Consider the following 25,916-nt stretch of genomic DNA (forward strand, 5'->3'; position numbering starts at 1 on the left):
TATGCCTGAAAAAACACACTTCCTCAACAGGAAGTCTCCCTGCCTCCACCCGCTGCAGACCCAGAACAGAGGGTGGAGAAGATCATTTACGTGGCTCGGAGGGCAGGGGGGGTTCACACACTAGGAGCCCACTTACCCTGCCAAGCAGGGCTCCTTCCCCCACCCCACTCTCCAGGAGGGCGGGACGCCTACACGGACTGAGGAAGACGAGGGAGCTGGGCTCTTCGGAACTGTGGTTCTCCACTTCCAGTTTCCAGTTTCATGCTGCCACCCCGCACCTACGTGCAGAGCAGCTACGAAACACATGCCACTAATAAGTGGATGTACTTGCACTGTTCACAAAGGGCATGACAGCCACGTGGCTACGTATCATAAATTACACCCAGGAGCTTTATAAAATTGCTGTAGTATATTCACTAATAATATTTTTATGCGTATCCTAAAAAAATACCTGGGAAATGAGGTATAATTTCACCGTCTAACTTGTAAGCAACTCCGACTTTGATTTCTGTGAACATGTCCAAAATATCCAATTTGGTAAGTGCCAACCTAATTGTGGAAAAAAAAGAAAAGACAATATTAAAACAGCAAACTCTCAAAGGCCCTACCATCCGACTTGATGAGAGAACAGAAAATTCATACAAACCACAAGTGCCAAAGCTGTTCTGAGAACTGGCTAGCAAGCCACAATAGGACAACATACTGATGAATCTTCCTCATCATGAAAAAATGACTGGATTCTACAGGAAGTTTCTTTTCCAAAATGTAACAGATTTTCAGTGACCAATCCACACCCTGCTGCTTAACTTTCCTGCGATCAGCATGTGCCCGGGAAGGGCTGCCTACAGGAAGGAATGGCTGGGGCCGTGGGACTCGGCGGGGCTCCCTGTCCCACGGGGGTGACCACGGAGAGCTGCGCATTTGCACATGTTGCGTCAACCCTCATTTCTTCACCCCAGTTACAGTCACCTCCTCCCTCTGGTCAGAAGTTGTCACAGGAGAGTGAAGAAAACACCCAGGACCTCTTCGTGACACATCAAGACCCCCCAGTAAAATGACTAGAAAACAGAGCTTTAGGGGGAAATCTGTGGGAACTAGATACAATACTGGCTTGGGATTGTCATCCGAATATTCTTTTCTTATCCTTCATTCTGCTATTTGTCAGAGGTTGAGCCTAACACATGCAGGCACAGATACATTCATTTACGCTTAGTGTATGTGTAATTCACTGAGCATTTTCAGTGAGTCAGGCAGTCTGCTATACGCTGTCACATTTCTCACCTAATTTTCAGAACTCCCCTATGAAGTAGGTAATAACAGTATCTAGAGGATGATTTTAAAAAAAAGGCACAGAAAGATTAACTTGCCCAAAGTCACAGAGCATAATGCACAGATCTGAGATTCACACCAGAAGTCAGAGAGCAATCCAGGCCAGGGATAAATCAGTTACACGGCCCTTGCTCTGTATATAGACTCTACCTTCGCTCTATCATCTACCTACCTACCTACCATCTATAATCTACCTACCTACTATCTACCTACCATCTATCTAGTTACCTACCTACCTACCTACTACCTACCTACCTACCTATCATCTATCATCCACCTACCTACTATCTACCTACCTACCTACCATCTATAATCTACCTACCTACCTGCCATCTATCATCTACCTACTATCTACCTACCTACCATCTATCTAGTTACCTACCTACTGTCTTAACTCCCCTCTGAACTCACACACATGTGAGAGCACCAGGAGTCCTTCCTTCCAACCTTGGATGTCTGTCTGGGAGGGAAACCCGGGGCCCCTCTCCTTGTGGCCTTTTTCCTCTATCTCGGTCCACTTCTACCTTGAACTAAAGTTTCATTCAGAGGTTAAAGAGAAAGAGAAAAACTTTTCCACTGGTGTACTGTGGCAAGTTCGCATTTCACAAAATGTAACCTGTGGTCACGAACCGTCCTCTTATTTCCAGAAATAAACGTTTCTGAGAATACTCACGCAGTAAATCCGTTAATCATATGGGCGTATTTAAGCGAAACGAGGTCCAACCAGCCACACCTTCTTTTCCTGCCAGTAGTCACCCCAAACTCCCTGCCCCTCGTTTGCAACAGCTCTCCAGTTTCCTGGGGACAGAAAGCAGGACCTTTAGAGTCACAGCCAGCGCTGTCAACCTGCGGGGTCACGCCTACGATCGTGTAGCAAGTCAGAGTCCCTTCGAGGTGCACGTCTTTCAGGAAACAGCTAGGCTGAAGACGGAACTCCATACAGAGGATGGATTTTATGTGAGGGAGGCATTGTTGGGACAGACCCACTCTCGGTTTCATTTCTTACCATACTTTAAAACCAGTATTTTTAATGATGTCATATAGATCACTTCCTAAAATTTAGATTAAGATACAAAAAATAGAAATGCTGCATATTAAAAACTAAATAGTTAGTATTCATTAAAGCAGACAACTTAAGCCAACTGCTCAAAGAATAAATGTAGTTTGATAATTTCCTGAAAACCATTGTGCAACCTTGCATCTGATAACTACTTCCTGGTCTCGCAACGCCCGTCTGAAAAGAATTAAGGTGGAAAACAACGTTCAATAGTCTAGGCGTCAGCCACTTCCTACAACCTAATTTTCCCACCTCAGCTCTCTCTTCCATAATTTCCACCTCTCTGGTTAAAGCCATCGTTTCCTTACCTCACATTTTGACATTACTACAATGACATGTTTTTAAAAGTTCGCTCTGCTATGCTGGGTTCCCAGCCCCACCCGGGTGGCCCGGGGCAGGTTCTCCGCTCTCCGTGCCTCACAGGTACAGCAGGGACAGTGGCACCACCCAGCTCCCTGAGCTGCGGCGAGGCCCCACAGATCTTGCGGGTCAGTGGCACCTACACAGCGCCTGGGCCCAGTCACCGTAGACAAGTTGGCTATGATCACACTGTGTCCTGAGATCACTTTCCTCCTCACTCACCCTGGTCTCCTACTACGCTCTGGGTTAGAGGAAGTTGCTGTTTTTTTAACTACTTCCTCCACCCTCTCAGTCCCCTGTATAGATCCAGCCTCCTCGGCCATGCATGACAAGGACCTTTAAGTACCCTCCAATCCCGTGTCTTGTTCCCACTCTGCTGCCACTGGTGATAAAGGGGTGCACAAATATTTAAAGGGTCGCTCTAATTGATCTTGCAAATTAAGTGAGCACATGGAAGATAAGAATTCATTAAGGGAAAAAAAAGCACTAATTTTATCTTAGAACGTCTGAGCTGGAGTTACTGAGACAGAGGCTTACGTTGTCCTGCTCTGTAGGAAAGGCACCAATGCCAACCCTGGTCGTGTAGGCTTTCACCACTCCGTACACTTCGCCGACATTCTGTGGGGGCATACCCAGCCCCGTGCAGACGCCCCCCACCGTGCAGTTCGAGGAGGTCACAAAAGGGTAAGTTCCTGCAAACGGAAACAAATATTAAATAAACACACAGAGGAATGTATTATTTCAAAAGAGGATGACTAAGGGCAGCCTGCATTGGAATATATTCTAGGTATCTGACAGCTTCGACTCTAACGTGTTTTGCTCCGGCTGCTTTCTGTTTGCAACGAGGCGAAGACACACGGGGTCAAAGCTGCACCTGCGGCGCTGATGGGGAGGGGCCCCTGGGTGCACACCGTGACTCAGCTCTGTATCGAAGGCACTCACCTATGGGACTGCTAAGTCATTTAATGCCAACGCCCTGGGGTCATTCCACCTGGGTAGACTTAAAATCTACCTATTTTAACACTCTCCTGTTAGTTTAAAACAAGTTGATTTTACTTCCTTGATACAAATAAGGTACAGCAGCAACCTGCAGTGACAATGGTCTGCTAAAAATTTTGTCACACTTTACCACTTCCCTACCTTTCGATGTCCATTCAGGGAACAACTGCAGAAGTGACCAGGTTGAGCTAAGAGGGGTGTACCCACCACCCAAGATGCTCTTCATACTTAAAATTATTCACCAGATCCTTTGCTTTCTTTCCAAATTGGAAAGGCATCTTACAATATCAAAAATACATATTTACTACCAGACATACACTTTGTTTTATTGGTTTACTCGGAGTTAAAGGCCAATGGTATGTCAATAAGAGCTGAAAACAATCACACTTGACGTGGCCTCCGGCCCACAGTGCCTGTGGCATTATGGCTGAAAGGAGGCAAATTCACACGGACCACCGAGTCCAGTGGAGGAAAAGGGACAGCCTGGCCTCTCAAGAGAACACTTGGGTTGACCCTTGCCTTGACAGGCTTTTATTGGCTTTAATTTGCATAGGAATATAGGGCATATATGGAAAGCTCAAGAATTATTGGCAGGCAGTAGTGGTCAAATAGATAACATTCGAAGAACTCTGAGCCTATTTTGAGTCAGAGTAAAATAGCTGAAGGGCCATAAAACTTTGGGGAAATAAACTCATTTCATGCTTGGACCCTTATCATTTAAATTGAGGGTATTAGCCAAGCAGGTTTCACAGGATCTTATGCATTCTTTCTTAGGCCTGATCACCCCAGGGAACCCGCCCTTTCCAGCACAGGGCCACACCCACCTCCAGTATGGTTTCAGGCTTAAGTCAGGAAGGGGAAGTAAGGCAGCTAAGAGACTTTGAGACTTCCTGCAGGCAGAATGAGGACTCAGGCTATGTCAGAGCCAAGGGGTGAGGGTCCATCAACCCCTTTCTCCATAGCTCCCCAAGTCCTTCCCTGAGAGCCCCCTCATGACCATGCCTGTCTTGGGTCGTCCCTCCCTTGAGGAATCTTATGTCACTAGCTAATGGATCAAGCACTGGGGGCCAGGCAGGGTGAAGTAAAGGGGCAGAGGTGGTGCTCTAGATGGAAAGGCCAACAAATAATGGGGCAATAGTTTGAAGACACTAAGCGTTAACTTTTTTTCAAGATGGAGACAATGCTCCCAGTCCACTCAGAATTTCTTGCCCAAGGACTTAATGAAACAGGCTTCCACAGATCCTAGAATATATACATGTTTAATAACAAGACAAACCACGGTTTACAGTATTTCAAACCCACTGACCCAAATAGCAATGTGACTTTTCTAATGAGCAACAAAACAATGTATGCATCGTGCTTTCCACAATATTTCTTTAAAAGAAAGGTGAGTATAAGATGCCAATCTCCCACCACTCCTGAAAATGTACACAAGTTAAAAGCCTTGTTTCAAAATCCCTCAGTGCCAACATCAACTATTTATGTCTCGCGCACTTCAGGGGTCAGTCACACCCCACTTACCGAAGTCAATGTCTAAGAGCGCTGCATTCGCACCCTCCACTAAGATTTTCTTTGGCGGTCCATGCAGGGCCTCGTACAGGAAGTAGACTCCATCTCTCACCATGGGTTTGACCCTTTCCATGTAACCCTGTGGGCAAAGACAAGGTTAATGTCAATGCACACCAGTACTACAACATACCCAGTACGGTCAAAATCACCTGCCTTGACAACGGCGGAAACCGAGAAACACAAAGCAGAAAGGGGTAGGTGAGGCTCCCACCCGACTGCAACGCTGTGACCACCTCGTGGAGAATCAGCCTGATTCTCCAGAACCAGGGAAGAGACAGCTGCTCAAGGAAAGGAGAGACACAGTCGGTTCAAAGGTGGCGGCCTTCCAAAGGGCCAAGAGCTCGCGCTTTATCAGCTTTCAGGAAAATTAAAAGAATTGCATCCATTACATTACAATTCTATATTTGGTGAAGTATTCAAAAATCTACATTTATGGTCCACGTAACCATGAGTTTGAAAGCTTGCATTCAAAGTGTGGTTCTCAAAATGCGGTGAGGGCCACACGCGGCACTGCCAAGCAGGCAAATGCACCAATGACTGACCACTGAGGTTCTTCTCCCGTTACCTCCCACGACAGTCGAACGTCTCAGCGGTATTACCGGCAGACAATATCCGGTAATGTTTACACATGAGCATCACAAACTTTCCCCAAAACCTATCTAAGTTAATAATACTTCTTAATTTTAGAACTCAATTAAAAATGTAGTATTAACAAGAGTTGCCCCAATGTCTATCGTATAAGTACCATAAAACCTAATTTCAATTATGTTTAAATATTTAGCCAGACCAGGACGAAAATTCCAAGTTCCACTCGTGAATTCACCAAAGTGTGTCCTACCCACTGATGAAAGTAAGGTCCTCTCTTACAGGGCTCTAGTCTCCAATCTCAGGCTTATTCCTGTTTTAGTTCTTTTTTTTTTATGCCTATAATGACCAACCCACCATCACATCCCTTGTTCCTTAAAAACCTGACTTACTCACTAAGAATTTCCTTACCCAGTTCTGTTCATTATTATTCATCTACTTAATATTCACATGGAACATGTACAAAACAGAACTGAAAAGCCATATCCACACTTTAAGTACATAAGCATGTCCAAGTTGCTAATAATAAAGTTAAAATAATTGCCGCCAGGACAGAATGAAAAGAAAACGGCAATCTATTCTAAGCAACCACCAATACATTGACATCCAATTTAGATCACTCCTTGGAAGGCATTTCTTTGAGGCATTTAGTTAAAAGTACACAGACCCAAGGTCTGCAACTGTTTTAGAATGGCATATGAGGTTTGTAAACTTCTCTATTCAGTTCTGGCACTGATATTTATACTTATTTCTAAGAGAGAAAGATGCTGATCCTAAGAGGTGCCAACTTGGGCCCAATCTCTGACCAATCACCTTATTCGTCTCCTAAGAGATGAACCCAGTGAGCTCTCCCTCCTAACCGGGCTGGTAGCTTTCAGGGTTCTCTCTCGCTCGTCTGTCTGTTGATTATCTTCCACATTGCTGAGTGATTTTTATACACAAAAACAGCTCAAAATTATTCAATAGTTTTTTCATCATCTCCAGGATCAAAACTTCTCTCAAGTCCCTGGCTGCAGACACATAAGACCAAGACAAGGCCTATGATTTGGTCCCTACTCGTCTGACTTTGTTTCCAGGTCCTTGACTCCTACGCCCTGCGCCCCACTCAGTGTTCCGTTTAAGCCACGCCACGTGAAGTCACTCAAACACGCCGCATCCTTTTAGGTTTAAAAAGGGCAAACACTCTGCTCTACCAGTTCTCATCTGTCCTATCTGGTGGCACTTACTATATACTATTTCGTGTAGAACTTCTGAATCACCGTATTCTTCATTCTTATAGTTCCAGTTCCTGACCCAAAGCCTGAGTGAATAACAGATCCAGATGCCAGGCTGGCAAACAAGTTTTTATAAGGACATGAAAAAGGCCAGAAAGCATTACCTTGAGCTTTTGTAATTCGCCCTCGATGTCTATCTCCAAAGTGGGGTATATGGACTTGTACTGCTTTGCCAGAACTTTGAACCTGAAAAATGCAGAAAAATCAAGACCTCAGGAATATGGGTAAGTCAAAACACCAGCTGTCTTTCAAATATTCTGAATAACGTCATTTGCTTCAAATGGGTTTTGTAGATAAGTAAGCGCTCTAAGAAATTAACTCCCAAACTGAACTTACATTCTGAAAACTAAAGTCGAATAAAGGAGATTAGTCATATGAATAAATGTGATATTCAAAGTATTTTTTGCTCCAGTTTAAGAATATCAACAATACATTAAGTTTGTGTCTGGCAGGGGGAGGGGGGGGCGGAATTAACTGCAATTTGTAACCACAAGACTTACATGCAAATTGATTATATTATACTGAGTATAAAACAAAAGGGAGGGTCTACATGATGTTTTTAAAAGAGACAGAGGCTGATAACAGCCACCAGTCGCTAATATTCCCAGCAGAGGGGCTCTGGTGGCATGGACCAGCTGTTGCCCCAAAACGGATGCAACAAATCACTGACCAAAAACAGAGAGAATGCCTGGTACCTCTGATGCCACCTGTCATTAAACGCAATCACTGAGTCACCCTACAGCTCTGTGGTGATTATTAGGTTCCCCTGGGAGATTTTTCTACAAAGGCTTAGTGTCGATGCGTTATTTCTGTTTTTCAAGGTGAGCTCGGTACACAGTAGTTCCCTAGCACCTGAGAGATCAAAAGTCTGCAATGTAGGACCTGCAAATCTGGGGGTCAAGACTCCAGGTGTGGTGACTGCACTGGCCCCACCAAAGCCATGCCACCCCCTCCACGGAAACATTTCTGCTTCTGAGCAAACAAACCACTCCCGTCCTCAAACACACTTTGGTTTTGCCTCCCTGGGGGCACTGCTCTAACGCCATCATTTTACTTTTCATAAAGTTAACCTGAAACTAAGCCTCCATTAAAATAAAAGAAAAGTAACTTTAATATGCCACATAAAACAAAAATGCCGACTGCCACTATTCAACTAGAATACTGATTTTCCCAGGCCACAGTCTGAGTCTGAAACATCCTACAACTCCGTTGTGAAACGCAAGCCAGTTACCTCTCCGAGAAGCCATCGAAATCAGAAACAAGGTCGCACATCCTGAGTCCGCTCCGAGCAGCTTTGGAAGAGTAAACGGGCCCGATGCCCTTTTTCGTGGTACCCAAGCTTAAAAACAAATCAAAAAAGCTTTAAATTAGACAGGAAAGATGCCATTCTTGTAGTCAGACTGATTTTCTGTTGACGCTATTTCCTATAAGCTTCTTTTCCTAACCCTATGGACTTTCTCTGAGACCTAAACTAGGTAGTTTAATACTCATTGTTCTTCAACCCCTGGCCTGGACGTTAAGCATTAGAGTCTAGCTACGCTTCGACAGCACCAGCAACAAAAAACAAAGGAAAAAACGTACTTCTTTCCCGCTTGCTCTTGTCTCTGCTGCTCCTGGACACCGTCAGCCGCCTGGTGGAAATCAAATACTGTGGGGAAACGAACAACATCACAGTATTCATTCAGACAAATATAATACAGGAAAGACAGAATCTTGTATTTTAGATGACTGAAGATTTAAATCCCTCCAGTCTAACTTCCTATGACAAATCGGACACCTTTTTAGAAGCGACAGTAATGGTGGGAGTGAAGGTTACAATACCAACTGGTATAGACATAAAAATGTGCCCAATGGTTCATTCCCTGTTACTGCAACCTATACTATTTCAAAAAGGAGTCATTATGCCCTGCCAGTGTGGCTCAGACTGGAGTGTTGTCCTGTACCAGGAAAGGTTGTGGGTTTGATTCCTGCTCAGGGCACAAGCCTAGGTTATGGGTTCAGTCCCCAGTTAGGGCCATGTGCGAGGCAACTAATTGATGTTTCTCTCTCTCTCTCTCCCCCCTTCCTCTCTCTCTAGAAACAATAAATATATATATATATTTTTAATGAGTCACTAAGGGTAATTTTGGAACACCCTGCCCAACAATTTTATAAAGCTCTGTTGACTAAGATACCTGCGCTTCTTCAAGTTCAGGACTCCAGAAACCTAGGGATTATTCGGACATCTCTCTTCCCCTCTCTCACTGGTCCCCAGCTTCCATCGCCTTCCACTGACACCGCAGACTCCTGATGTGTGTGCCTATTAGCACTCCTGACACCTCTAATCCATAATTTCTACTGTAGCCAAAGCCACCTTTCCAAGACACAAATATCAATCATGTCACCCTTTGCCTCAAAAACCCAGCGGGGCTTTCTGCTGCTGAAAAAAAATGGTATCTCTGATAAAGGATTAGTATCCAAAATACACAAAGAACTCACACAACTCAACACCAGAAAAACAAACAATCTGATTAAAAAGTGGGCAGAAGATCTGAACAGATGTTTCTCTAAAGAAGACATACAGATGGGCCAACAGAAATGAAAAGATGTTTAACATCGATAATCATCAGAAAAATGCAGATCAAAACTGCAAAGAGATATCACTTTACTCCTGTCTTAACAGCTATTATCAGAAAGACGACAACTAACGAGGCTGCCAGGGTGTGGAGAAAGGAAACCCTTCTGCCCCCTGGGAGGGGATGAAAATTGGTGCTGCCATTACAAAAATTAAAAATAGAACTGCCATATGACCCAGAAATTCTATTTCTGGGCATTTATCCAGGAAAAACCCCCGAAAACACTTATTTAAAATGATATATGCACCCTGTGCAGCAGTATTTACAACAGCCAAGACACAGAAGCAACCTAGGTATCTATCAACAGATGAGTGGCTAAAGACGAGCTGGTACATATACACAATGGAATGTTAGTTGGCCATAAAAAATAACAATAAATCCTACCATCTGTGACAACATGAATGGACCAGGAGGGTATTTATTCTAAGTGAAATAAGTCAGAGAAAGACAAATGCCACACAATGGCAGTTATATGTGGAATCTGAAGGTCAAAACAAGCAAGCAAGCAAAAGAAGAGAGAGACGGGTTTATATATACAGAGACCAAACTGATGAGGCCACAGGGGTGGGTGAACAGGTAAAGGAGATTAAGAGGTACAAAGTTCCAGTTATAAAACAAGTTAACCCAATATTCATAGCAGCACAATTTACAATAGCCAAGTGCTGGAAGCAACCTAGGTGCCCATCAGTACATGAATGGATCCAAAAACTATGGTACATATACACAACGGAATTCTATGCAGCAGAAAGAAAGAGGGATCTCCTACCCTTTGCAACAGCATGGATGGAATTGGAAAGCATTATGCTGAGTGAAATAAGCCAGGTGATAAAAGACAAATACCACATGATCTCACCTTTAACAGGAAGCTAAACAACAAAACAAACAAGCAAGCAAAATATAACCAAAGACACTGAAATATAGAACAGGCTGACAGGGACCAGAGGGGAGAGGAGACAGAATTTCAGGGGAAAAGGGGAAGGAATCACAGGAACAAGTATAAAGGACACATGGACAACAACTAAGGGGGGTGCGCGGTGGGGACCACTGTAGGGGGTGAGTGGGATGGGAGTAAAAGACAGAAAACTGTACTTGAACAACAAATAAATAAGTAAATAAATAAATAAAATTAAAAAAGAAAACAAGTTATGGCGATGTAATGTACAGCACAGGGAATACAGTCCATAATAACTGTAGGGTGATGTAAGGTTACTCTCATTGCCATGGTGATCACTCCGTAAGTTATACAGATGTTGAATCACTATGAGTACAACTGAAACAATATCATATTGTATGTCAACTATACTCTACTTAATGTACAAAACCAAACCAAACCAAAAATAAAGTGTGCAATCCAACCATCCTTAGTGTCTTGAACCATGGCTTCTTTTCACTGATGGTTCCCACCCCCAAACCAGCAAGCTGGAATTTGTAAGCGTTAACCACAACAACTGCTATACAGCTCCCGGAACCAGTGGTGGCACCTGTGCAGGAGCGACCTGGTTAGAAATACCAGGAGACTAGTAGTTACAGACTGCGAAACAGGGACAATTCTCGGACACTGGACCCAAAAACCACCCTGACTAACTCTAGCTCCAAGATGGATGTCAAGGAGCTCACTGCCTACGCTTTCTTCTAGGAGTTTCATGGTTTCATGTCTTATGTTCAAGTCTTTAATCTCACTGAGTTAATTTTGGTGCCTGGCATTAAGACAGTGGTCCAGTTTTCTCAACATCAATTTTTTGAACAGACTATTCTTTCCCCACATATAGTCTCGGCTCCCTTGTCATAAATTGACTGTGTACGTGTGGGTTTATTTCAAAGCTCTCTATTTCATTCTTACTGGTGAACACCATACTGTTTTGATTACTGGAGTTTTGTTTCAGATTGAAATCAGGGACCATAACGCCTCCAGCTTTGTTCTCCATCTCAAGATTCCTTTTGGATATTCAAAGTCGTCTGTGATTCCATACAAATTTTAAGATTGTTCTATTTCTGTAAAAAAATGCCACTGGAACATTGGTAGGGATTGCATTCATAGTGTAGACATTGTAATTTTTTAAAAGATTTTATTTATTTATCTTTAAAGGGGAAGGGAAGGAGAGAGGGAGAGAAATATCAATGTATGGTTGCCTCTCGTGAGTCCCCTGCTGGGAACTGGCCTGCAACCCAGGCATGTGCCCTGACTGGGAATCGAACCACGATCGTGTGGTTCGCAGGCCCGCGCTCAATTCACTGACCTATACTAGCCAGGGCATTGTAATTTTAACTCTTCCGATTGATAAGTGCAGAATGACTTTCCGTCTATTTGTGTTTTCTTTCATTTCTTTCACCAATATCTCATTGACTTCAGTTGTATACGTTTCTCACACCCTCATTTAAAAGAGCAGCTTTTCGCGGCCCTAGGAAGGACTCTGTAATAAGGTGGATGGAGGTTGATTAGAGCCGTCAAATACGTGCATCTTTTCGTGCGCCTTGCTGTACTACGTGGCATGTTAAAATGTTTCCTCACCTCCAATACATGGATTCTAGAGCCTGACCAATAAAGAGCTATCATATATCATAAGGGTTAGTTCACAACCATGTTCCTGTTTGGCACACGGCCAACAGCCTTTCCGATCTACTTTTTAGGGACCAGAATGGTTCTTAAGAGCTGTTTCATCAAACTTGAACTTTGCAAATGACTTACGACAAGATTGAGACCTTAGAGTAAGCCATCACTTTGGAATAAAAGAGCATTTGTATTTCAATATTTGTTTTATTTTCTACGTTCAAAGAAGCTACAAAGGCAGCTGGCTAACCGCAAATAAGTGGTTGAGTGAAAGCAGACGAACCATATTTTTCAGAAAGTAATTTAGTACCGCGCCACAGAGCTAATGTCTCCCTGGGTTTCCCAGGCCCCAGGAAGCTGTAAGCATAATCAGAACCATTACTTTCACAGAGCTTCGCTGTGGCGCGGGGCCCCAACATCCCCACCGTCGCCGTTTCTGAGAGAACAGTCTTTGAAGTTGCTCTGAACATACTTCCACTTTCTGCAGCCTAGACAGTAAAAACCCCACCGTGGGGATTTGGTCTCATTCTTTAAACTAAAGGTAATTGTTCCCTTTCAATAGTTAAGTCTTATCAACCCCATCTTATGACTTATTTTTTATTACTCTGGCTAAGTTTTACTCACACTGCCCGTGCTGTTCTGCGTGCTGTGCAGTGTGGGCCTCCGGACACGCAACCCACTTCACTTGCTTCTCAGACCCCCACAGGCCTTTTTTAAAAGTTGTGTTCACGTATCATGAGATCCACCTTCTTAACAGATTGTGCCGTCACAAGACAGAATTGTTTTCTACAGCCTCACAGTTGTGCAGCATCTCTCTAGAGCTTAGTTACCTCTCACCTCCTTCAGATCTGTGAACTCAATGTCATCTTCTAGTGGGACACCTCCTCGCCACTTTATCTACAACTACAGGCCCCACCAGCCTCTTCCAAACTGCCTGACGCAGCCTGCCTCGTCTCTGCTCAGAACTTATCTCTGCAGGCAAGGACACACTTACTGCCTCTTTATCTCCCTTGTTAGTGCCTTTCCTACTATGCCATAGCTTCACTAAGAGGTTTTTCTTTTCCTTTCCTACCCTTGAAACACCAGTGCCCAGGACCACAGCTGGCACAGAGCAGGCACTCAGTAGACACTTGTTGCATCGAAGGACAGACACTCAGCAACCCTGGGTTGCACGTGTTTAAGAAAACACTGTCAGAACGCAGCCATTTCTCAGCTCTCTTTCCCTCAATGAGGATCTCATGTATCACCAATGTTGTCACAAGAGTCCATGGGACAGGACACAATTACAATGTATTAGATAGTCCCACGCATACAAGCTTATGTACGCTAATGTAAAGAGCTGACCAACAACTTGCTCATTTTTCAATTTTTTAAAAAGAAAACTGACCATGTGATGTAAAACTTTTCCCAATGCATTATGGAGTTTGTACCCGTAGAGACATGGAATGCGTGGCAATAACGGCACAAAGGATGGATCAGCGAGCGAAATGGCAGCATTTGGTTGCGAGGACCTGAGGCTGAATGTCTGACGGCCCCATGTTTTACTGTGCTCTGCTCCACTGCGCTTCACAGAAGGTGCATTTTGCAAACTGAAGGCAAGACCCTCCACCAGCAAAAAGATTACGACTCACTTTATTGTAATACTAGCTTTACTACAGTGCTCTGGAACCCAACCTGTAACACCTCCAAGGTATGCCTCTATTATTTTAAGATAGACCATGACGATTTCAAATATTATAAACCCTAGAACTACCACCAAAATTCACAAACTAAGAGGTAAAGCTAATAACCTAATGGAATGTAAATTATAATTGAAAAATAAGTCCTGGCTGGTATGGCTCACTGGATTGAGTGCTGGCCTGAAAACCAGAGGGTCTCCAGTTCGATTCCCAGTCAGGGCACATGCCTGGGTTTCGGGCCAGGTCCCCAGTAGGGGGCACATTAGAGGCAACTACACACTGATGTCTCACCCCCACTGTTTCCTTCTCTCTAAAAAAAAAATAATAAATAAAATCCTTAAAAAAGAAAAATAAAAAGGAATTGTAAAAATATAAAGTAAAATATTAAATGTAAAAAAAAAAACAGGAAAATAAGAAAAAAGACAAAGAAGAGATGGAGCAAATAGCAAACAGAACAGATGGACACTCAGCCACAGCGATAACTATACTAAAAGTAAAGGGCCGAAATACTGCAGTTAAAAGGCACAGCATCACAATAAAGAAAAAGCAAGCTCCAACTAAACTTTGTCTACAAGAAATGTGGCAGAAATATGGACAAGGACAGGTTAAAGATGATCAGAGGATGTAAAAAGATACACCTGGAAAATACTAACCTTAGCTCTAGTGCCTAAGTAATAGCAAAGCAGACTTCAGAAGAAGGAATGTTACATAGGTAAGGAGAGTTACAACTGATGAGAGTTAATTCATCACATGCATAACTTAACAGAAACACATCTAACTGAGCTTCAAAGCACAGACAGCAAAAACGGGCAAAGTTCAAAAGAGGAAAAGACAAGTCCACAATTATTGTTGGTTTCAACACACCTCTCAGTAACAGAGCAAGCAGACAGGAAATCGGGATATAGAAGATTTGAACACTATAATCCAATTTGATGTAATTGGCATATAAAGAACACTTTCCTCCACATAACAGAACATATATTCTAAGTACATTAGAATATATTATTGTAATATATTAGTAGAACATGAACCAAAATAGACCATATGCTGCACCATAAAACAAATGCCAATGAATTTAAACAGACATAATACAAAGTATATTCTCTGTCCACAAGAAAATTAAATTAGAAACAAATAATAGAAAAAATTGGGTAAATTTTCCAGACAATGTAAACATCATGTCTCAGTAACTCATGGGCCAGCCAAATACAATTTTTTAATCACTCAAAAAAAATTATGAAGTAACTTCAACTGAATGGAAATAAGCCTATAAAATGTCAGCATCTGTAGAATGCGGCTAAAGTGGCATTAGAGAGGTTAGGAAAAGAGTGAATTAAAACCAAAGACAGTAAAAAAATGAAACAATAAGGAGCTAAAATCAATACAAAGGAAAACAAATAGAGAAAAATCAACAAAATCAAATGCTTAGTCTTTAGGGAAAGAAAAAACACGAAAATCAATAAAACAGATAAAGCTCTAGTTAGACTGATCAGGAGAAAACAAGATACAAATTACTAATGCCATGTACAAAAGAAAGGCCATCGCTGCAAACTGAACAGAAATTGAAAGGATAATTTCAATAACACAGATATTACAATCAGTATGCCAATAATCTGAGACGTTGAATAAAATGAATATAATCCTTGAAAAACATAAATTACCGAAACTAACACAAGAAGAAACAGAAAAACCTGAATATCTGTGAACATCCCCACAAAGATTCCATGCAACATTTGAAGAAGAAATAATACTGATCCTACACATTCCCTCTCAGAAAAATGAAGTCACTAAAACTAACGAACATGGCACTAAAGCTAAGGACAACAACAGACCAAAATCCTTCAGCATGAGCACACAGTAAACCTTGGCCCAGTCGGGTAGAACACCTGAGTGAGGTGCTGGGCACCTCTGTTTTATTTACAGAAATAAAACAGATAAAATTCTTTCTCTGTAGGCACAGCCGTGTGTGAAGTGCCTGTTTTACTAATGCGGAACTGACACCTAAAGACAACTTACCAGAGGTCACACAACTCCCACCTGGGCCCAGGTCCCCCAATTCAGAAGCCCATGGCTCCATTCCTGTGTAATCCATACTGCATACCCATCATACTGTGCGTCATACTGAAGTGCATGATTTTATGGGAAATTGTAAAGATTCTTGGAAAGAAATAGATTCATATTTTTGGCATCTACATACCAGTTAGGTCTTGTACTTAGTTCTGAAGTGAGGGTTCTAATGCCATAATTACAATGGACCTTACAGAACTGTCTTTTCAGCCCTATGGGAAGAGAATCTCTGAAAATTTTAAGTGTTTTCATAGCAACGATTTTCAGCAAGCTTCCAGTCTGTTTTTTCCTTAAATGACTCTATTTATTTCTCTTCTTCATTTTAGAATTGACTGTACTAAAAATACATGTTTGTTACAGGTACTTTAATAACACATTTTAAAGCAAACAAAAGCCCTGGCTGGCGTAGCTCAGTGGATTGAGCGCAGGCCTGTGAACCAGAGGATCGCGGTTCGATTCCCAGTCAGGGCACATGCCTGGGTTGCAGGCGGGTTCCTTGCAGGCTAACTACCAGCAGGGGATGCACAAAAGGCAACCATACATTGATGTTTCTCTCCCTCTCTCCTTCCCCTCTAAAGATAAATAAATAAATAAATACAATCTTTAAAAAAAAAAAAAGATTAAAAAATAAATAAATAAAGCAAACATATAGATTGGGCAAAAGTAGGTTTACAGTTGTGAGTATGCAAAACAGTTTATCCTTGTGTTATTATATATTATTGTATTATTTTTTAATATTTTTTATTTATTTTTCTTTAGAGGGAAATGAGAGAGGGAGAGAAATATCAATGTATGGTTGCCTCTCATGCATCATTTAATATGATTTAATCATATTAAATCATTATTTAGTTATTATTAAATGACTTTATTTAAAATCATTATTAAATAAAAATCATTATTAAAATCTTTGTTAATCATTATTTTAATGATGTATAAAATCATTTCATTGATAAAATCATTATAAAACTAATCCACATTTGCTATGATTTAGACCACATTACTGTCCGACTAGACTGGTCCTTTGGTCCCTTGCAGTAGGACTTTCTTTGGTTTTCGCAGCCTAAAGTAGTTGAGGAGCTTGCTTAACCACGGTGCTATACCCGAAGACGCCAACTGCCATGTGACAGACCCAAAATGTTTGAAATGAAGAAGAAAGGTGGGTCCCAGACAGGGACCCAAGTCACTCTCAACACTGTTCCTTTCCAGCAGCCTGACATCACGGTGTGTTCACACAGCCACACAGCGCGGAGCTGTCTGAGCATGCGCGTTAAGGCCGTTAGCTGCTCAAAGGGTGCACACTAGGTACTATCCTATCTCGCGATCCTGAATTGTGGCGCTCAGATTAAGATGCTGAATTTCACACAGCAGATGGCAGGGGACCATGACAAAGTGCTGAAGGTGCGCACTGGCCTTCATCATCTAAACAGCACCTTCCTGTATCCACAGAACAGACATGAATACCGAAGACTGTATGTAAACACCATGGTGGGGGCGGGAGTTAAAGATGGGAACAGAATATTCATGGTAAAAGAATACATGTAAGGCTAATAAATAGTGAAGGTAAGCAGATAAAAATATTATGAAAGTAATGAACAAAAATACATCTGTCATTATATACCTAAGAGATTATCAGTATGAAAAAATATTAATAACACTGGATTGCTTTCCATAATGACCATGTATAAAAATTTAAAATGAAATTACTAACATAAGTTAAAGACTAAAAATGTATTTTATGTAGGCAACAGACTGAGAGTATATACTTTTTTTAAATCAGAAGCTTAAAATAGCCAATTAAATGACAGATTCACAACTTTCTCACTTCCTTCCAAAAGGGTTTCAATTTGCTTACTTGGCTGATACAAAAACTTTGACGGGGCTGCCTGTTAAATGAAGGTCAGGGTTAAAGCCAGAGCAACTACGGCCTTGGGAGAAATACTTATTTAGGTAGAATTTAAGAGTCCGATCGCTCACAGAGAAGCTTCTTACACGGTTCATAGTTCTTGCTCCATCCTGGTTACTGTCTCTTAATCACGTCACTGTGAATAAACAATTCTACCACTTCGGCAATAGCACAGTAACAGGGAATCAAACCTCAAATTTATTGGTGGTGGCCGAATTAATTTTAGAATCCAGTTTGCTCTAAATCATGGAAAAGGCTAGTCGTCTGAATCGTTTTAAGAGCAGAATTGTTACATCTGAGGCACAGAGTCACCCTCAAGATCTGCCAGATGGTAGACCTACTCTCACACGTGAGTGTGTGCGTGAGGAAAACACTGCCTTTGGAGATGGCTTCTGCTTTAGAGGATGAGACCCTCACGAAAGAGTGCCCGTTCACTGCACTGGCTAATTCTCCCTTCAGAAACAGGTTGATGTTAACCCAGCCTCTATCACCTTATCTAAAGAAACAAACATATTTTATGCATTTGGAATCCAATTACTATAAGCACCCTACACTGTTTTCACTAACATTAAGACAAAACTGGTAACAGAAGGCTTTCTGGTGATAAGTTGCTGGTAAAAAGACAGTTATACATAAACGCATTATGTCCGCTTACCAATATGAGCCCTGTCAGAAATGATAAGCCTTTTTTCCCAGCCTTCCAGACCTAGAGAAGAAGGGGGGAAATACATTTAACTGAACATTTGGCATAAAAATTCCTTCATCTTAATTTCTTTGGAAATACAATGTTTAAAAGTGTTTTTCACCGAAGTATCACTTTCGTAGCTTTTCTTCTTCGTAGGAAACAAGTTTAACACGTATTTTCTCACCTGCCATTCATTACACATACATACGCACTCACGCATTCTTTCTCAATGTTGGGCTCTAAAAATCTCCCAACTATACCTACGGGGGATACTTCTAGAAACCCAGAAGGCAAGTGGTAAGAAAACAACGAATTTGTTGGGAGTTCAGGGAAGAGCAGGTAGAATATGTATGTATACATCTCCCCATTGAACTGGGAATGCCTGAGGACAGGGGCCAGGAGGTTTCTCTGCTTGGGCCAGTCATCCAGTAAACGTTCAAAAAAACTGCTGAATGAGTAGATAAACGAAGCTAAAGAAACATATTTTTTAGGGACAGTACACCCTCATGGGCTATCTGCGTTCCTTCTAAGGATAAGCCACCAAGCTCCAAACATTTTCAAAACTAATATGAGATATTAAAAATTAGTTGGTAATTTTTATAGTGTCCAAAGATTTACTTTAAAATTATTCCTCAGAGTAGAGAAGAGGACCTCCTTGGTGATGCGCCAAAAGATCGACCGGAATAGTAAGCGCCCCGTCCAGAGCTGTTTTGACACGTAAGTATGCACTCTGAGGTTAGCTTAGGGGAACATTATAAAGAAAACATTACAAAGAGACTCAGTCAAGTAAGTGGATTTGGCATGACTCAACGGGCAGAAAGAACAAGAACCCAGGGCAAAGTTTTGAGAGGGGATGAAGGAAAGCAGAGAGCAGCTGGGAGCCTGCCGCTGGCCAATGTGGAAGGCCGACACCAGGGCCTGGGTTAGGGAGCAGGGAGCAGGCAGCAAGGCAGGGCTCTGCGAAGTTACACATTACGTGGGGCAGTCGGAAACACCGGAGGGCACGTTGCTACCTTTGAACCTGAACAAGAAACTTGAATAATGTAATAGCGTTGAGTATTTTAAATGCAGGGGAAACTACATGAACGATTTCCTTCAATTGTATATTATCTGCATTTTGCTAAATCCCCCAGATCCCAGAAAGGCAGCCAAAATGAATGTAACAGACCTCCAAAAATCCAGATGAGATTAGGAAAGGCAGGAAATCAAGATTTGTTTTAAGGAGCTGGAAGGACTGATACGAAGCACTGACAGAAGCGTGTCTCTTACTCGGAGGGAGGGACCTAAACAGGCTTCTTCCACCCCTGGGCTGGCGAGGCTGAACGGGCTCCAGGTCCTCGGGAGCCAAGAGGACAGCCAAGAGGACAGCCAAGAGGACAGCATGCAGGACAGGCTTCTGAGTGCGCCCTGACTGGTTCTGGTTCGGGCAGAGGGCTCGCTAACTTGAGTACAAATGACCGGATGAACTAACTCATCAACAGCCTAGAGCCGTGTAAGTAATTTTAACCCATTACAGTTTAGCGATGACCCATGTGTAAAATAACCAAGACTTAAACAATGACCACGCTGTTTGTCTTTTGTTTAAATACTGACTATAATTGATAACATCCAACCACAGACATTTAAGAACTTGTCCTACAACAACCCACAAGTCTAACGTATAAGGCAGAAATGTTAAGTGGCTGGCATGCTGACATGAGATCTGAGTAAAACGCGACCAAAAGATAATAAAATAGTAACTGGTTACCAGACAAAGCAGACTCATTCTTTCATACCTTTTCCTTTTTTAACATTTTTTTCTGCTTCTTCAAATAATCCGGGCAGATGAATGACCACACCATTTCCTAATGGAAAACAAACGAATGAATGCCAGCCTTAAACATCTGTACATGTAATAGAGACGTTCACAATGATATGAAAATGTAGACATCTACCTGCGATAACCCTTTATCTAGAGCAGAAGAGTGAAGGATTTTTATTTATGGGATATCCTGATTGATCATTACCTCAGAAAGGGTTCCAAGTGTTAAACGTAGTATAATGTGAACACACAACAGAACACAATACACAGAATATAAACACACTACACTCACACTGAATATAATTTAAAATTTCTTTGAAACAAAGTGAAACTGTTGTGTAGTTTTGAGCAAGTTAAACCAGATCACAGCAGACTCTAGACCAAAGTCTTTCAAATTGGGAATTACACCTTATTAGTGGGAATAAAATCAATTTACTGGGTTGTGATTAGCATTTTTAGAAGTAAATAACTAGAATATATCAGATTGCATCATGTTATAAGGATTCAGTATCAATTTATGAAACATCAACGTGCTTTTCTTACTGTGCAGCATCATGTTGGAAAAACGGACTTGGTGACCTAATACAATTGTTCTTTATAGAATTAAGAGTGCCAATGACCACAGATAAATGTGAAGCGATCATTCCAACAAGTATTACTGTTCAAAGATCTAAGAGTCATAAAATAGCCAAAGTCACGTATATTCCAGAAGGTTCTAAGGTCAAGACTCATCGTTTGGTTCATGAGAGATGAAATCCGTTTGATAATGAAAAACGAACACTCTTCTCAACTAGAGGGAGAAATTCCCAAGTGGTTCCTTCTATACTTACCGATGAATGCAGTAACATTGGGATTAATTATTCCACTGGGTAAAAGATGAAAATCATACTCCACAGAATCTACAACAACTGTGTGGCCAGCATTATTTCCTCCCTGAAACATAAGATGGGGAAATGGAATGTAACAATCAATTTGACAAGTGATACATCACCTTCCAAAGCGAATGAATGATGTCCTGCTAAAACGTCAACACAACTTAGGGCACCCAAGCACCTGCCGCGAACATTTATTCTGCGGAGGCTTTGCCATCATTTGGCTCTACCCGCCCCTTTCCTCGCCAGGCAACACTTGCGTGAATACTCCCCCGGGGACCTAAAAATGGGAGAAGACACAGCCCCTCCACAAAGACATAAATAATGAGAAAGCACAGGGGACAATTAGTTTGCTACTCGGTTTTTGGCACTGTGTAAATAAAACATATAGTTATCTAATTAATTATCCACAACATTCTGAACCCCCCCCAAAAATCACTAAAATAGGAAAGAGTAATCTAGCCAGTTACCCTAAGCTTGATATAAATATTTCTATAATTTCTACAGTCCAGATTGCAGAACTCCCGTGGAGAAAAGGGGATGGCATGGCCACTCTCTGAGTGAGAGAGAGGGCCCCAGCCCCTGCCTGGACAGGCTTTTATTACTTTTCTGGGCACATTACATGGAGGATGGTCTCATTCACTATGCTCCGGTTAGCTGCAAGGGATTACCTTTGACCAATAACAAAGGAAAGAATGCTGCTAATTACTTCAAAGAGAAGGATATTGCAGATTAAGGGGGAAAGTTGTTGAACTGGTTACACTCCATACTTGGGAGGTTTAGCACAGACTTTAGGAAGTTACAGTAAGCCCTTGCTGCCTCAATTCAGGGTGAGGGAGTTTTAGCAAAAGTGAGTCTCATAGCAGCCTAGGTACAATGCAGGCCTAGTTCCCCATGGGGAAACCTTCCGTGGGTGTGGCTCCTGTGTGCCGACTTGCTCCCCACTGGCCTTTCCGAGTGGGGGCTGAGCTACATTCCCACGCCACTCGAAATCATCCCGGCTGAGAATCATCCCATCCACCCATGGTGAGACTTCCACTCCATGAAGCTCCTGCCTAAACAGTCAGTAAAAGCAAAATTTGAATGCTAAAGATTAGGTACCAAGACAGTATTAAGTGACCAGATAATATTTCTAATTTAAAAAGAACGGGAGAAATCACAAATCAATTAATTATAGGTTTAATCTTCTATACAATATAAACAAAAAATAAAGTAAACCACATACTAGGAATATATTTGCAACAAAATGTTTACCAACACCTTCATGGGACATTTAAAAAATACCCATCAAAACGGTGTCTCCTGAATGACTAGTTTAACTTGAGCGCAAGGCAGTATTTGTTAAAATGAATGTTATTTACACTTTACCAAATCATTGCCAATAGTGGAATCACAAAAGCTTATTTACACTGTTTGGCACTGTACAAAGCAAAGAACTCCCAGTTTGAAGGCTACCATATGTCAGGTATGTTTCAAAACCCCCCGACCAGGCAGTGGTGACCTGTAGTCCACAAAACGACAGCTGGGACACAGGAAGGACACAAGAAGACAGAAGCAGCAGCGTTAAGCGACACCTCCCTCACGTGATACCATCCAGGGCAAGAGGGAATATTTTTTACTACTTATCTTACTAGGAAACATCTGCATAGGAAACAAAGGCAGAGAGGATATACAGTAGAAAGTGAAGTTTTTCTCACATTCACCGCCGACCTGCCCCAGTTCCCTGCTACAGGCAACCGGATACCGCAGGTTTGTGTCCTTCCAGAGATAACTGTGCACACACAGACACATACTGATACACTGTTTCCTTCCATGTATACAAATATGAGCAAACTCTATACACCTGGGCAGCTTGCTTTTTTTACTTAACAATCTTAGAGCTCACCCCATAGCCTTGTATAAACAGAACCATCTCATTCACTTAACAGCTGAGCTGCACTGTATTACTTTTTCTATGGACACATCATTTACTAAATTGGGCTCATAAGAGAAGTATTCAGGTTGTTTCCAATCTTTTGTCATTTTGAACAATGTGTTACAATACACTTCCTGTTACATTATTACCAGCATAATCACGCTAGCTTATTGCCAATCTGATTGAAGAATCCTAGAACATGTATTACATACCAAAAGAACATGTTTATCTTAAGTCTTTAAAAATTTTTTGTAGATCCTAGGAAAACAGTAATTTGCTACGACAATTAGTTAATGCTAAATTATGATAAGTCACTAAATTTAAAAATGCTTATTAAATTGTTATAAAGTATTACTAAGTCGGAGACAAACAACCAATAAAGCATTATTATTTAAACAAAACTAGCTTAAAAAAAAATCCATCATTAGCTTAACACAAAAAACAAACCACTCTGTAACTCCTGGAGTGGACCGTAAAGCCCCTTAGTCACATGGAAGCATCATCATGACACACTCACACTGTCCTCTGCTGAAACAGCTGTGACCTCAGGGGTGCACAACATTTCTCCTGTTGTCCAACCAAAGCCTACTCCTCTCTCAGAGAATATTTGACAGAGACGGGCAGAAACGATGGCAATGACCTTGATGGAGAGATGAATGGCTGAAACGTCTGTCTGAGGCACGAGGTGGTGACTGGTGTCCCCCTAGATAACTTCAGGGGGGACAAACTGTTTTAATACTTTAAGTTTAGAGGTGGTGGTTTAGAGGCTGGGTAAGTTGAGCTTCAAAGGGCTTGAAATCCCATTTCTTTTTAAGGATTTTATTTATTTATTTTTAGACTGAGGGGAAGGGTGGGAGAAAGAGAGGGAGAGAAACATCGATTTGTGGTTGCCTCTCACATGGTCCCCTACTAGAGACCTGGCCTGCAACCCAGGCACGTGCCCTGACTGGGAATCGAACCAGGGACCCTTTGGTTCGAAGCCACGCTCAATCCACTGAGCTACACCAGCCAGGGCTGTAAAATTCTCATTTAAATTCTGTTCAATAGAATATGAAAATATGGTTAGGTATACCCAGAATAACCCTGGATTATCCTACCGAGGAGCCAAGGGGGGAAACGTTAGTGCTTATCAGTGTGTTTGGTCACAAGTGTTAGTGCTTATCAGTGAGTTTGGTCACAAGTGCCCTATGAGGAAGGTAGGGTTTGACAGCCCCAATCATGAAACATGCGGTGCAGAAGACTCTTTGGGCAAACTGAGCACGATCTAGTTAGCCATAAGGAGTTTCTTGACAAGGTAATCTATATGGAAAATAAGTTGTAGTATAGTGTCGTATTTCACAAAATGTAACAATAAAGCTTCAAATCTGAAGTGCCTATTTGGATGCTAACCTAAAATATTTATAAGTTGTGGGGAATATACAAAATCCACCCTGGGAGCTGAGGACACAGATGACACTGGTCCAGGGAGAGCCACATGTATTAGCGGAGGGCAAATCCGAGACATTCCCATGAGCGCTGCTCCCCACTCCCACCGAACAACTGCAAGGGCAGACGCTCTGAACCGGCTGCGGGCTCCACATCTGCGGTGGAACCTCTCCTCATGGCCACTGCATGTGGTGTGCAGGGGCATATGTAATACGTAGCAAGGACATACTTACTGAATCATGTTTAATGATGAAACATGATGAGTCAGCACTGGGAGGCTAGATGTACTATACAGATGATGGAAGATAAGTATTTTTGTTCTATTTTTAACAGAGATGCACTATTCCTTTCTTACTCCAAAACTTCCCCAAGCCAAAATTGATAAGTTATCTCCCCAGATGTAGTGTTTAACCATATATTCCTATTCATAGTTCCATGTAGCTATCTCCTGCTGCTTTGTTAAATTCCCAAAACACTATGATACCAGTCACTCATGCAGCATTTAACAAATACTTTTACTTAACAAAGCTGTATGTTATACATTATGTAACTTTTAAAAAACAGAGTATGTTCATTGTTATACAAATAAAGGGCCGAAGAATAGCAATTTGACTCAGTCCCTCTTCTCCACGTCCACTCTCTTATTGGCAAGTCCTAGTAATCACCCCTTGGGGCCACAGTAATTTGATCCCACGGGGAAACCAATTTGAATAGAGAAGAAGGTACACTCAGGAGTCTGAGATCCCTGTCACCTAAGGGAACGTCCTAAAGAGAAAGGCCACCAATTCCAGCTGCTGACACCCCAGGGCTGCCTTTGTCTGGGGCGCTCAGAGGAGGCTTGACCAGCCCGCTCCTCCTTCAAACAGATGCCCGTTTTGCTTAAGACCCACTCTTTCTATTGCTGGCCAACAAAGAATCCCAACGACTGACAAAACAAACTCACTGTGTGTATACAGCTGGCTCTCTAAATTCACACCCTACACTGATGATAAATAAATACAAAAATGATTAACTTCACATTTGAGTATTTATGGTGTCAGGAACAAAACTCTAACACGTGGTACTGCGGGATACCAAGGTGATATCCTAATATTTAGTTATTTTGTACTGTTCTCAGTTTTTCCACATATGCTTTTGCTTCCTCATTTGATTGTAAGCTTCTAAAAGTCAGAAAACAAGTATTTTTGAAAATTTTTTTCCGTGGCTCCAAAGAACCAGAGGCTGTCAAGCCCA

General features: G+C 42.0%; 1 protein-coding gene across 1 annotated transcript in view; it reads right to left on the bottom strand.

The window, feature by feature from the left end:
- Nucleotides 1-25,916, bottom strand: part of ADSS2 (adenylosuccinate synthase 2) — a 40,669-nt gene that overhangs the window by 5,616 nt on the left and 9,137 nt on the right. Inside the window, exons 2-11 of the mRNA XM_037069554.1 lie at nucleotides 21,302-21,404; nucleotides 20,446-20,514; nucleotides 18,641-18,691; nucleotides 8,755-8,821; nucleotides 8,405-8,512; nucleotides 7,278-7,359; nucleotides 5,267-5,393; nucleotides 3,284-3,438; nucleotides 2,003-2,127; nucleotides 452-549 (exon numbers count right to left, since the gene is read on the bottom strand). Of these exons, the coding sequence (XP_036925449.1) occupies nucleotides 452-549; nucleotides 2,003-2,127; nucleotides 3,284-3,438; nucleotides 5,267-5,393; nucleotides 7,278-7,359; nucleotides 8,405-8,512; nucleotides 8,755-8,821; nucleotides 18,641-18,691; nucleotides 20,446-20,514; nucleotides 21,302-21,404 (985 nt within the window). The remainder of the gene's footprint in view (nucleotides 1-451; nucleotides 550-2,002; nucleotides 2,128-3,283; nucleotides 3,439-5,266; nucleotides 5,394-7,277; nucleotides 7,360-8,404; nucleotides 8,513-8,754; nucleotides 8,822-18,640; nucleotides 18,692-20,445; nucleotides 20,515-21,301; nucleotides 21,405-25,916) is intronic.

Source organism: Sturnira hondurensis, unplaced genomic scaffold, assembly GCF_014824575.4.
Source record: "Sturnira hondurensis isolate 20B ecotype Veracruz unplaced genomic scaffold, ASM1482457v3 Scaffold0018525, whole genome shotgun sequence".
Classification (NCBI taxonomy): Eukaryota; Metazoa; Chordata; class Mammalia; order Chiroptera; family Phyllostomidae; genus Sturnira; species Sturnira hondurensis.